This window comes from Cydia splendana, chromosome 4 (assembly GCF_910591565.1).
Source record: "Cydia splendana chromosome 4, ilCydSple1.2, whole genome shotgun sequence".
NCBI classification, from domain to species: Eukaryota; Metazoa; Arthropoda; class Insecta; order Lepidoptera; family Tortricidae; genus Cydia; species Cydia splendana.
Genome location: NC_085963.1, coordinates 4036211 through 4051175, shown reverse-complemented (window position 1 = coordinate 4051175; position 14965 = coordinate 4036211). Strand labels below are relative to the sequence as shown.

General features: G+C 41.4%; 1 protein-coding gene and 1 non-coding gene across 2 annotated transcripts in view; both read left to right on the top strand.

Moving 5' to 3' along the window:
* Positions 1-14965, top strand: part of LOC134789730 (cholinesterase) — a 28262-nt gene that overhangs the window by 11471 nt on the left and 1826 nt on the right. Inside the window, exons 9-14 of the mRNA XM_063760363.1 lie at positions 97-298; positions 5522-5709; positions 8698-8990; positions 9484-9679; positions 11112-11227; positions 12144-12297. Of these exons, the coding sequence (XP_063616433.1) occupies positions 97-298; positions 5522-5709; positions 8698-8990; positions 9484-9679; positions 11112-11227; positions 12144-12297 (1149 nt within the window). The remainder of the gene's footprint in view (positions 1-96; positions 299-5521; positions 5710-8697; positions 8991-9483; positions 9680-11111; positions 11228-12143; positions 12298-14965) is intronic.
* Trnat-agu (transfer RNA threonine (anticodon AGU)) lies at positions 10993-11064 on the top strand. The gene has a single exon. It is a non-coding gene; the product is annotated as a tRNA-Thr (tRNA).

The following is a 14965-nucleotide window of genomic DNA, read 5'->3' as shown; positions in this document are numbered from 1 at the left end:
TTCGTGCACTCTCTACGGTCACCTCTGAGGGTTTTTGTACCCCACTTTGAGAAACCTTGCACTGTGTTTATAATATTTATTTTTTTCATCTTTTAGCCTCACGTCGGCTTCATCCCCTGGGGTCCAGTCTACGAGAACAACTTCACATACCCTGCAGACGGCTGGTACGAGGGCTGGAGGGAACGAGACTGGCACTTCCTGGACGCCATGCCCGAAGACCTCATCCGCAGGAGGCAGTTCAACCCCGCGCTGCGATACATGACCGGTGTCACTACGCAGGAGGCGGCCTACGTGCTGTGTGAGTACATGTAGACAGGTTATATACTACAGGATACCACGAGGGTTGGAGACGCGACTGGCATTCCTGGACGCCATGCCTGAAGACCTCATCCGCAGGAGTCAGTTCAACCCCGCACTGCGATACATGACCGGTGTCACTACGCAGGAGGCGGCCTACGTGCTGTGTGAGTACATGTAGACAGGTTATATACTACAGGATACCACGAGGGTTGGAGACGCGACTGGCATTCCTGGACGCCATGCCTGAAGACCTCATCCGCAGGAGGCAGTTCAACCCCGCGCTGCGATACATGACCGGCGTCACCACGCAGGAGGCAGCCTACGTGCTGTGTGAGTACATGTAGGTAGGTTATATACTACAGGATACCACGAGGGTTGGAGACGCGACTGGCATTCCTGGACGCCATGCCTGAAGACCTCATCCGCAGGAGGCAATTCAACCCCGCGCTGCGATACATGACCGGTGTCACTACGCAGGAGGCGGCCTACGTGCTGTGTGAGTACATGTAGACAGGTTATATACTACAGGATACCACGAGGGTTGGAGACGCGACTGGCATTCCTGGACGCCATGCCTGAAGACCTCATCCGCAGGGGGCAGTTCAACCCCGCGCTGCGATACATGACCGGTGTCACTACGCAAGAGGCGGCCTACGAGCTGTGTGAGTACATGTAGACAGGTTATATACTACAGGATACCACGAGGGTTGGAGACGCGACTGGCATTCCTGGACGCTATGCCTGAAGACCTCATCCGCAGGAGGCAGTTTAATCCCGCGCTGCGATACATGACCGGTGTCACCACGCAGGAGGCGGCCTACGTGCTGTGTGAGTACATGTAGACAGGTTATATACTACAGGATACCACGAGGGTTGGAGACGCGACTGGCATTCCTGGACGCCATGCCTGAAGACCTCATCCCACAGACCAACCCCTATAGACCGAGCTTATAGGACGACTCGCGGTCACCGCCCGTATGGTGTATAGGTCAAATATAAGATTGTTCGCGCGCCGCTCCGATCAGTTGCGCCCAAGGTTACGACCTGTTAGCAGTGTGCACGAGTCTAAGAAAATAAATCGTAAACTATTGAATTCATTGGGAAATCATGGGATATTGCAGCGTAAAATGGTGTGGCAAGTCATCTAAGACTTCTACTTACAAAACAGATGGAATAACATCCCACAGGAAAGCGAAATTCATTATTTCATTGAATAATGTTTCTTGTCCGCGGGGTTCATTTTATACTGGTCAGTAAGCAGAAGCGAAGTATGTCCGTCCCTTTTTGTCAACTTGAAAATGCAATGCGCTATCCCTTTCCCTTTCGACTAGTGATGTGACGATGATGGTTTTTCAGTTGCGGAAACATCGTGCTTCGTCATACCGTATTGTACCATTTTAGACATAATATATAGGTAACATGTTGTGTAAGTTTTTTTTAGAATCCTCTAGGCCAGCGGAGCAGTTAGGCCGCATGTCACGAGATGGACCTGATGATGAACTTCAAAGAAGTGCGAGGGAACTCGGTGTTGGTTTGTGATAGAAATATGTTGTATGGGTTTTTTAGAATCCTCTAGGTGAGCAGTTAGGTCTCATGTCACGAGATGGACCTGATGATGAACTTCAAAGAAGTTCGAGGGAACTCGGTGTTGGTTTGTGATTGATTAGGGCTTGCAATTCGAATATTCGAATATTCGAATTTGTCGAATATTCGGCCTGTTTTGATATTCGAATATTCGGCCGCTCAGGTTTCGAATATTCGAATATTTTTTATTACTATAAAAAATCTATTTAATCCGCTGCAGTTACAGTTTCTGTGTGTTTTCCGGGTATTTACAGTGAATGAGTAATGGTAGGTACCCAAATACGAAGGAAATAATATTTTTACTGTATTCCTCTCGATAGACTTCGTGAATACAGTGAAACCTAACTCAATTTGAAAGAAAACGAAATCAAAAAGTATGTTATTTTACGGTGCATAAGTTTTAAGTTAAAGGGTCATTCTGTTTATTAAGACTAAACCTTGCCCGCACTTATCGCAATTCTCAAATTTGATCATACCAAACCTGCCCAAGTGCCCAACTAGGTAATCTAACTATGCACCTTTAGCTGACAAATAATCCAGTAGTCAACTAACTTTTTCCCTTAAATATTCCAATATTATATAATCAAGCCGACCATTAATTAAGGCCTCTGAGTGACTACAAGTTAATTTAAATCAGAAAATAATTACCTACTAAAAAAAATTTCTTACATACCTAGGTTTGGTTTAGATGATTAAAGTTATATTATTTCACTCAACGGCGCATTTATAAAAGTTTTATCTAGAAATATTGAATACGTCTTATTTTGGCGTTTTACTTGTTTTTATAAATGTGAGCATCTCATAGTATGATGATAAAATCTAGTCAATTAAGTGGATTTCTGGAAAATATCATTAGTTTTAGCAATATGTGAAATAAGCTTTTAAATAAAACGATAATAAACCGATTTCTCGGTCTTTTTCTTATTTTTTATTTCTTATTATTCGAATATTCGAATATGTCGTGAGAAAAAGTCGAATATTCGAATACCTGAAAGTTTCGAATATTTGCAAGCCCTATTTGTGATAGACATATGTTGTATGGGTTTTTTAGAATCCTCTAGGTGAGCAGTTAGGTCTCATGTCACGAGATGGACCTGATGATCAACTTCAAAGAAGTGCGAGGGAACTCGGTGTTGGTTTGTGATAGACATATGTTGTATGGGTTATTTAGAATCCTCTAGGTGAGCAGTTAGGTCTCATGTCACGAGATGGACCTGATGATGAACTTCAAAGAAGTGCGAGGGAACTCGGTGTTGGTTTGTGATAGACATATGTTGTATGGGTTATTTAGAATCCTCTAGGTGAGCAGTTAGGTCTCATGTCACGAGATGGACCTGATGATGAACTCCAAAGAAGTGCGAGGGAACTCGGTGTTGGTTTGTGATAGACATATGTTTATGGGTTTTTTAGAATCCTCTAGGTGAGCAGTTAGGTCTCATGTCACGAGATGGACCTGATGATGAACTTCAAAGAAGTTCGAGGGAACTCGGTGTTGGTTTGTGATAGACATATGTTGTATGGGTTTTTTTAGAATCCTCTAGGTGAGCAGTTAGGTCTCATGTCACGAGATGGACCTGATGATGAACTTCAAAGAAGTTCGAGGGAACTCGGTGTTCGTTTGTGATAGACATATGTTGTATGGGTTTTTTAGAATCCTCTAGGTGAGCAGTTAGGTCTCATGTCACGAGATGGACCTGATGATCAACTTCAAAGAAGTGCGAGAGAACTCGGTGTTGGTTTGTGATAGACATATGTTGTATGGGTTATTTAGAATCCTCTAGGTGAGCAGTTAGGTCTCATGTCACGAGATGGACCTGATGATGAACTTCAAAGAAGTGCGAGGGAACTCGGTGTTGGTTTGTGATAGACATATGTTGTATGGGTTATTTAGAATCCTCTAGGTGAGCAGTTAGGTCTCATGTCACGAGATGGACCTGATGATGAACTCCAAAGAAGTGCGAGGGAACTCGGTGTTGGTTTGTGATAGACATATGTTGTATGGGTTTTTTAGAATCCTCTAGGTGAGCAGTTAGGTCTCATGTCACGAGATGGACCTGATGATGAACTTCAAAGAAGTTCGAGGGAACTCGGTGTTGGTTTGTGATAGACATATGTTGTATGGGTTATTTAGAATCCTCTAGGTGAGCAGTTAGGTCTCATGTCACGAGATGGACCTGATGATGAACTTCAAAGAAGTGCGAGAGAACTCGGAGTTGATTTGTAATAAGCATATGTTATTGGTCCATTTGAATATGTTTTCAATACAACCTTCTATGACCTTAATAAATCGGACAAAAGAAAATAATTGTATGAGATTTTGGCGACACTTTTTTCTCGTATCGAAAGAGATTGCGATTCTGAGTGGAAATAATATAAAAATTCTAAACTTTAAAATTCAAGTTCTGGGTACTTTAAACATATGTTAAGTGCCCTAATATGTTAAGTAAAAAATTCAGGTATATTGTTAAATTACTTAATGAAATATTAAATTAATCAATAAGTATAATTATTAAGTAAGTTTACTCTAAGTATACTAAATTGGTAACAATTTTACCACAATAAATTTCGATGTCACTGGTAGCAGTACCCACTACCTGTAATGAACATGTCCCATCCCTACATTTACACGTGTCAGCGCGCCATGTTTAAAACGACCAATCGCAATGCCGTGAGCACCCCTCCCGCACCACACAGTTTGGTGATTTGCGTCGGGAACAAAATGGCCAATATTAGGTTTCTAGAGGCGGTGTTCTGTGCCTCATCCGCAGGAGGCAGTTCAACCCCGCGCTGCGATACATGACCGGCGTCACCACGCAGGAGGCAGCCTACGTGCTGTGTGAGTACATGTAGACAGGTTGTAGGATACCACGAGGGAAGGAGACGCGACTAGCATTCCTGGACGCCATGCCTGAAGACCTCATCCGCAGGAGGCAGTTCAACCCCGCGCTGCGATACATGACCAGCGTCACCACGCAGAAGGCAGCCTACGTGCTGTGTGAGTACATGTAGACAGGTTGTAGGATACCACGAGGGTTGGAGACGCGACTGGCATTCCTGGACGCCATGCCTGAAGACCTCATCCGCAGGAGGCAGTTCCACCCCGCGCTGCGATACATGACCGGCGTCACCACGCAGGAGGCGGCCTACGTGCTGTGTGAGTACATGTAAAACAAGGCCAACGTACCATGATAAACCCCTTCATTCATAAAACAATAAAAGCCTAAATTAGTTAATTTATGTTTAAATCAAAATTACAGATTAAGACAAACGATTAATAGCTAATTGAGACTTGTAGCGCCTTTATTAATAAGGCCAAAATAAGGTGATCAAATATTTTTACGGATTCAAAACTCATCTGAAGAAATTAGATATTAAAGGTCACTGTCACTGAACACATCAGGGGTAATGTTTTATATCCTACCCAAACTTATTTGTGGTTATCCACCTGGCACCTACCCAAAGACTACAGAAAAATGAATTTCTTTTTCCTAAAGTTATCTCAACTTTTGTCACGGTTCGTTTAAAAGATTAAAACAAATTTTGCACTCATCACCATCTAACCGTCAAGGGACCGTATGCGCTATACGGCTCATGAAAGAACAGTAAATTTACATAAAATAACTTTCTTTGTCCACAGATAACAACCAATCTCTAGCCCCCAACTTCGAGATATCAGAGACGTGGTTCAACCAGAAAGTGCAAGAGCTGGTAAAGCGGTACAACTACACGCTGAACCCGCGGGGAGTGTACGAAGCGATCCGATACATGTACACGTACCACCCTGAGCCGCACAACGTCAGCGCCATCAGGGACCAATATGTGCACGTAAGTGTCCTTATACCTAAACACTAGAGACACTTATAAAACTTATTTTAAATAATATAGCCAAAAGCCTAATTTATTAAACAAGGCCATTGTATATATATATATATATAGGGTATACAGTGTGGAAAGATAAGTCGGGCCCTGGAGGGAAACTACCTTAAATCCTTAAGTTGGCTCATTTTACTTAAAGGAGACATTCCTTTGTTTTTAAAAAGAAACAAAACTGCATTTAAAGATTTTTCTTTTTTTCTTCAATTTGGCTTGTCTAAAAAAATCTTGAGTACTAAATATTAGATTTTATGGATATTTTATACGACAGACGAGTGTAAGACCTAATGTTTCTTGAAAAAAGTTATCATTAACGTTAACTGTATCGACTAGTAGAATAAAATTGCGAGTGTTTATATTTTGGTCGTTTTTTTTAGTCGGTTCGAGTCCCGGGCGAAGCAAGCGAGTTTTAGAAAATCTTTGAATGCAGTTTTGTTTCTTTTTTAACCGACTTCAATTTCATAGAAGGAGGAGGTTCTGTATTCGGTTGTGGCTATTTTTTTTTTTTTTTTTCTATGTACGTTCACCGATTACTCCGACATCCGTAGTCCGATTTGAGTAATTCTTTTTTTGTTTGAAAGGAGCTACCTCCGAGTTGGTCCCATTTTAATTTGGTTCTGTTCTGATGATGGGATCCATGAGGAATTGAGGGAACTCCTCAATTTTTAAAGGCACATGCATGGTGTTTTGGGCGTTTTCTTAAGCAACTCGAGCATTTTCTCCCGAAAACCACTAATTTGATGAAGTAGACCTGATGATGATGATTATTTTGATGATAATGATGATGATTTCTTTAAATGTAAGTATGTTCACCGATTACTCCGGCACCTGTGATCCGATTTGAGTAATTCTTTTTTTGTTTGGAAGAAGTTACCTCCAAGGTGTTTCCGTATTATTTTTGGTTCTGGTCTGATGATGGAATCCATGAGGAATTGAGGGAACTCCTCAATTTTTAAAGGCACGTGTTAAGTGATTTCGGGGTTTTCTAAAGTAACTCGGGCATTTGCTTCCGAAAACCACCAATTTGATGTACTGCAACTGTAGCCTTACCACAAGTTTGACATTGACATATTCGCTAACGTCTTATGCATCTACATGTAACTTTTTATGCATCTCGCTCACACTAAGGTTAGTACGAGCGAGATGCATAGGAAGTAAGTTACACACATGCTAGCGAATATATCAATGTCAAACTCGTGGTAAGCTGATAAGGCTACTGATCGGGGGTTAGGGTTAGGAGTTAAGGGGTCAGAGATTAACGGGTCGGGGAATGGCGGTTGAAGGGTTGCTGGTTCAGGATCGAGGGGTTCCTGGATCAGGGGTTGATGTGCTGTGAGGTTGAGTGATCGGGGGGCTGAGGGATTGGGTCAGTGGCGGGGCGGGCGGATGGATTTAGTTGACAGGAATTGTAATTTCCCAGACGGACTCGAGAAAATTCCTGGTTCAGGGTCGAGGGGTTCCTGGATCAGGGGTTGATGCGCTGTGAGGTTGAGTGATCGGGGCGTTGAGGGATTGGGCCAGTGGCGGGGCGGAGGATGGATTTAGTGTAGTAGTGACAGGAATTATAATTTCCCAGACGGACTCGAGAAAATTCCTGATTACATACATATTTATTAAAGTAATAGGTACACGAATTTAGTGTTAAACATGATCTTGTTATTCATTCATGCGTCGCGCTCTTAACAATGCGTTAAAACTAAAAATGGAAAAATAAAAACTTTTTACAAAAAAAAGCAAACCGACTTCAAAAAGGATGAAATAAAATATTATCCTTTTTGAAGTCTATGCGTTACCAACTGATATGTTTGAAGTCGGTGCCAAGCCAAGTAGTAACAATACCAGTCAAAATAATCAGCTTTATGGCTATAAATCCCATTAGAACTGCACTAATAACTATTACAAATATGTAAGTAATTTTGTCTGCCTCTTTGTCGCCTTTTCAAGGCTAAACAACTGAACCGGTTTAGGTCAAATTTGGCAAGAAGGTAAATTTCTTAAATTGTTTTATATTTTGAAATGTAGTCCTCTGGATAAGGGACGGGAAATTACTCAGTCCCAATCTCACACTTGCGTGCTATACTGTTCGAGCATTAGTAAGAAATGCTCTTTAAAAAATACGACGAAAAAAAATGCATTGGATTTCCACTAATGTGCCGACAAACATGGTACAGACTGCGCCAAGAAGGTTTGATCGTGTGTTCTGAGGTGTGTTCTTAAGCCTCCTCCACACTCGTGCGCGAATCGCGGCGCAAAGCCGCGAACGCGAGTGTGGAGTCCTGAACGCAGACCTGCGAAATCGACTCCACACTCGCGTTCGCGGCTTCGCCCGCGATTCACGCGCATAGTCTGGAGGGGGCTTTAGATACAATCGACGTCAAAGATATATTTACACTTTTGCACCTTACTCCTTTGTAATAAGGCGAAAAGTGTAAACATATTTTTAACGTCGACTGTACCTACAGAAAGTACGTTCATTGTCGTCGTGTAAGGCAATCCAACGTAGGTACATCCTTATCGAATCGCACCAAAATCATGGTATGCTTCAAAATTTGGCTTGGCACCGACTTCAAACATATCAGTTGGTAACGCATAGACTTCAAAAAGGATAATATTTTATTTCATCCTTTTTGAAGTCGGTTTGCTTTTTTTTGTAAAAAGTTTTTATAAAAATAAAGGAATGTCTCCTTTAAAAAGTAACATTAGTATGTCATTTAAGTGTGTACCAGTAAAGCGATATAAGTCCTCACAACGTCTGGCCGACTCACGGACTTCTGGCCGAAGAGTGCCGTGTTTCGGCGAGTCCGGGGCAACCTGCCGAATCAGAAGATCGCTCTTTAGCGATAAGACCGCCTGCTGTCTGCCTCTATAATCAATTGTGTTTCTGAAATTGTATCATCTAAAATAAGGACTGTTCTATCTTCTGTCTGTCTATATTCACAGCTCCTTTCGGACTTTCTATACCGCGCACCTACCGACAAGATGGTGAAACTCCTCCTCGAACAAAAAGTCCCTGTCTACATGTACGTCCTGAACACAACAGTAGAATCCTACAACTGGCCCCAATGGAGACAGTACTCACATGACATCGAACATTACTTCCTAACTGGGGCTCCGTTCATGGACCTAGAGTTCTTCCCGAGGAAGCAGAGGATCGAGAGGCAGATGTGGACGCCGAATGATCGGAATATGAGCCATTTCTTTATGAAGGCGTTCTCGGATTTCGCGAGATTTGGGTGAGTTGATTGCGATTTAATTTGAGACGGTTTTCAAACAAATATCATTTACTATCAGACAACTAAGACCCATCTTATGGTGGTATTCCATCTGTCCAATATCTTGGTCCAATGTCCTTTCGTCTCACTCTCCCATTAAGCAAAATGTGAGACAAAATACACATTGGACAAAAAAACCGGACAAGTGCGAGACCGAGGGCTCCGTACTTTTTAGTATTTGTTGTTATAGCGGCAACAGAAATACATGATCTGTGAAAATTTCAACTGCCTAGCTATCACGGTTCATGAGATACAGCCTGGTAACGGACGGACGGACGGACGGACAGCGGAGTCATAGTAATAGGGTCCCGTTTTTACCCTTTGGGTACGGAACCCTAAAAATTTGACAGTTGGAATACCACCCTTACAGACTAAAATGCACACAAATTTAATTATCATTTTACAAGGTCCACCGGTGATCAGTCAAAATAAGTTAATAATTATAATCTTTCAGCAACCCAACCCGCACAAGAATTCTCGGCGTGCACTTCGAACAAGCGACAGAAGGTCAACTCCGCTACCTCAACCTCAACACCACGTACAACTCGACCATCCAGCTCAACTACCGACAGACCGAACTGGCCTTCTGGACGATGTATCTACCAATGGTAGTGGGCCGGTTCGTGCCAACCTACCCTCCGATCACTGAGGTAACTATCCGTAGACAAGCAAATACCGTTACCTCAACCTCAGCACCACATACAACTCAACCATCCAGCTCAACTACCGACAGACCGAACTGGCCTTCTGGACGATGTATCTACCAACGGTAGTGGTCCGGTTCGTGCCAACCTACCCTCCGATCACTGAGGTAACTATCCGTAGACAAGCAAATACCGTTACCTCAACCTCAACACCACATACAACTCAACCATCCAGCTCAACTACCGACAGACCGAACTGGCCTTCTGGACAATGTATTTACCAACGGTAGTAGGCCGGTTTGTGCCAACCTACCCTCCGATCACTGAGGTAACTATCCGTAGACAAGCAAATACCGTTACCTCAACCTCAACACCACATACAACTCTACCATCCAGCTCAACTACCGACAGACCGAACTGGCCTTCTGGACAATGTATCTACCAACGGTAGTAGGCCGGTTTGTGCCAACCTACCCTCCGATCACTGAGGTAACTATCCGTAGACAAGTAAACACACCTTTACCTCAACTCAACACCACATACAACTCAACCATCCAGCTCAACTACCGACAGACTGAACTGGCCTTCTGGACAATGTATCTACCAACGGTAGTAGGCCGGTTTGTGCCAACCTACCCCCCGATCACTGAGGTAACAATCCGTAGACAAGCAAATACACCATACAACTCCACCATACGGCTCGACTACCGACAGACCGAACTGGCATTCTGGACGATGTATTTACCAACGGTAGTGGGCCGGTTCGTGCCGATCTACCCTCCTATTACTGAGGTCAGTATCTATCAGAGAACAGTACAGCTGTGTTGGCAGTGACATTTCGATTGGCCAATTTACTACCCATTATCGTATTGTTGTAGTAAAATAAAAATAAACGTTCTCCAAGTTTAAATTATACGTTACGTTAGAATAATGAAACAGCCATACCTATTGCTATTACCTAATTCTTTATTCTAATATGTGTATCGAGAAATAAAATTCAACGCGTAACACAACACTAAATTAATACTGTAGGTATTTAGCAAAAACGTCTGCATCAGAAACGCATCGTTACCGGTGAATTTCCAATATGACGGAACTACGGTAGCCGTTTAAGAAGTGTAATGCTCAATGCACTTACGGTAGATGTCGCTAGTGACGCCTCCCTAGGGTATTCCACCTGGCCAATGTGTATTTTATCTCACATTTTGCTTAATTAGAGAGTGAGACGCAATGATATTGGACCAAAATATTGGACAGATAGAATACCACCCTAAGGCGCATGAGTGATATGGTGGAAATATCCGCTGTCATCTAGTGAAGTCTCGGTAGCTCAGTTGGCAGCGCGATGGGCTAGTGATCCAGAGTCGCGAGTTCGACTCTCGCCCGAGACTGAATTGTTCCGCTTTTCATTTATTTCTAAGCTTTGTTTTGTTTTCAGTATTGGTGGGAGCCGAAGCAACCGCTCCAAATTGCCTTTTGGACTGTGTCGGTAGCGTGTCTCCTGCTCATCGTGTTGGTTGTCGTATGCTGTATGTTGTGGCGGAATGCTAAAAGGTAAATTGATTTAAATGAACACTATCTCCTTTCATTATTATTAAAATCATAATTGTTATTACTTAAATTAAAACAGGAGACAGGGGACAGGATTTGTAGCTAGAAATGTTGATAAAATTTCTTGCCAGTCTGCCTGCGACCAAGAACGTATTATCACGTTCGAAATGTTAGGACAAATAATAAAAAAGTGCTAAGAGGTACTTTTGAATAGGTATATAGTCTGTTAAAAATATTAGGGCCTCCAAGGAAACAACATTAGGTGCGGGTTGCACCACGCACAATGCATAGATGCAACTTGTAATCTGTATACAAATTTCTAATACATTTTATATTTCACACAGGGCTTTACCTCCAAAATGGAAATTACTACCGGCAATGTAGGTGTAAAGTATTACAAAATGATGTGTTTCACTCGTTTTTTACGAGCTTTTTATAAAGTTTCTATTTGTATCATTTCAATCTGTCAAGTTTGCTCGTGTAAAGGGGCCCACTGATTAACAGTCCACCGGACGGTATCGGCCTGTCAATTAGAACAAAATTTTAACAATTACGAACAACTGACAGGCCGATACCGTCCGGCGGACTGTTAATCAGTGGGCCCCTTTATGTTTGCAATTTGGTTTGTGCATGTAAATTTGATGAATTTGAACACTTAATTTGGTTTATTTTTATATTTTTTGCCATTTTGTAATGAGTGAGCATTTTTTATACCCATGCTTTTAATGTCAAGAAACCAGTACCTACAAAAATTGTGCTGCGATATAGACACGTGAAGTAGATGGCGCAATATGTGCAGATTTACTGTATAAAGCGCCATAATTAGCAACACGATTTTTCGTAGACTATTTCTTTTACTACAGTGTTTAGGTCAATCAATTGAAATAGTTTCTATGTTAACAAAATTCTGTTATTACAGAGAATCTGACCGCTTCTACGACGGCGACATTTTCATGGTTCCCGAATTAGACGAAAGTGGCATCGACAACGCGACGCGGTCGCGCGACAATATCTACGAGTACCGCGACGTGCCCGTCAAGAAACCTCACACTCCGCCCACCCTCAGCCGCGCTGTGAGTTTTTATTTACTTATATCTTGTCGGGTGAGAGTCAGGATGGCGGGTGTACCTAGATAAAAATAAACAAAAAGCATACCATATTTTAGTACCTAATTTGTACTATTTGGTACCTCCTTTAAAAAAATTAGTACCTCACGGTATTAAAAGTTATCACCAAAAAACGTTACACCCGCCATTGTGACAGTCAGAATGGCGGGTGTATTTTATTACGCAATGATCCCGCGATTATTGATAAATTCTATAAAAGACAAATTTTAGTACCTTTTTAGTACTTTCATATTCATTTATAAATTGAGCCACATTATTTGTGGTTTCCGAGTTTTACTCATTTTACACTTTACATTGCTATTACAATTTTACAGGCGCTTCGATTTTTCACCGTATCGATTTCGTTTTTAAGAAAAAACGCTACGCTACAACTATTGTTATTACGCCAGGATTTAGTACCTTTTACGTTTAATTTGTTACCTTTTCACGTTTAATCTGTTAAGTTCAATTAACTATGAAAATTACCTCTTACAAATGGCCAGGCGCGATGTCAAAGAATTCTTCCTATGAAAAAATTCCGCGTACCGTGTACCTATACCTACTCTTAAGTATATCGTGATTACTGATTAATCAAATAAAACCCGCAAATTATGTCTGTTTGTCGGTATATTAGTGTGATGAATATACTTCTTTGTGGGATCCCGTTGATTTTGCTAAGAAGACATACGATTGAAATACATACCTTTTAGAAATACAAGCAATTATTTCATTTAACTATTACATGATGTTTTTCTATCGTCTTGGTACAGTTTTTCTTCTGACAAGGTCGCTGTGTCTGAGTATGAATATGGCACGGAAAGCGACCCCACAGGGAATATTACGCAAAACTCTGCGTAGAGGGCGTCACTAGCACCAACACAGGGCCTACCGCGAAACACGAAAATCAAAAGTTCGGTTTCTGCCTCTCTATCACTCTTGCATATTCGATCGATAGAGAGGCAGATAACGAAGTTTCGATTTTTGCGTTTCGCGGTTAAGCCACTTGTACACAAACCGCCTTGAGTATCAATGTCTAGCCTAGTTCGGACTACATAGTCGAGTGGCGAGTTGCGAGTATTACGTGTCTGAACACCAACAATTTAGTCGAGTAGATTAGTCAGTAAATTAGTCGAATGGATCCATTTTGTTCTATTTTTTCTGGCGAGTGAGCCTCCCCGTGGCCTCACTCCACCACTCTTACTAGTCTTCTCGACTAAATTTTTGGTGTTCAGACACGTTTAGTAACTAAAATACTCACTGTATGTATGTTGGTTTTTCGGGGATACTTAGGGGGTGTGGGGGGGGGGGGATTTAAGGTCAATGAGGGCATTTCCGTCATAGTTTAAGTTCACTTTGGCCGGTCATAACTATGATGATATTAACTTTTTAATAAACCTTATCACTGTAATAGATTAAGCATTTATTTAACCTAAGAGATATAGACGACCAGTCTGGCCTAGTGGGTAGTGACCCTGCCTGCGAAGCCGATGGTCCTGGGTTCGAATCCCAGTAAGGGCATTTATTTGTGTGATGAACACTAATATTTGTTCCTGAGTCATGGGTGTTTTCTATGTATATAAGTATGTATTTATCTATATAAGTATGTATATCGTCGCCTAGCACCCATAGTACAAGCTTTGCTTAGTTTGGAGCTAGGTTGATCTGTGTAAGATGTCCCCAATATTAATTATTTATATATTTTATTTATTTATATAAAGGTACTCATATTAAACTCCTAGTACTGCTGGTTATTTAAATATGTTTTTTTTTAAAGACATGTCAGTTGACGGATTTTCCCTAGGGTTTGGGGCATTTCTGTCAACCAACGATTTTTCTTGTATCGTGACGTATTACAAACATGTCATGTAGGTACTTACGTCAAGTGAACATAAATACCACTATACCCTTAATCGAAACTAAACCTAAGTGAACTCAATTTAAGGTTAAATTTAGATTTTATTCCCAAATATATTCTTGGGGCAAATCCGTCCTATTTTTAAATTAAACCTTTAAAAAAAGTTTAAAAATAAAATCTACTTTTTAATTTTAAATAATACAGCACAGATATCTTAGATTGATATACGAAAGCTACCACGAATTTATATGAGGAATTTGACAATTCAGTAAAAATCTCGCATCACTGCATGAGTATGATATGAGTTATACTTACCTAAGTGAGTCAAATCAAAAAAGGTTGGCAATATATGAAATAGGGAAATTCCGGCACATGACGATTTTTCCCGTTTCGTAATTGACGGATTTGTCAGCTCGATAGTTTTGTAAACACAAATTTTAACCACCCATGGTTTCTCACCAAGAGATTATAATGTAAAATGGATAAAAAGACCGATAAACATGCATATCGAACAATAATAAACATACTAAGGGCTGATTTAGGCTGCGCGCGAACTCGCATGCATTTTAGTTACATTGCGGACTGTTGGTTACGTCCAATTCAACCGACCGATCAAAAACCGCAGTGTAATGAAACTCGCATGCGAGTTCTCGCATCGTCTAAAATTCTAAATAAGCCATTATTAAGGCCTAACTTACATCGTCTCATCCCAACTTCACAAAACAGAGCAGCACACTTAGCTCGATGTCAAGTTCGGAGCGCACCTGAACTTTAATAGCG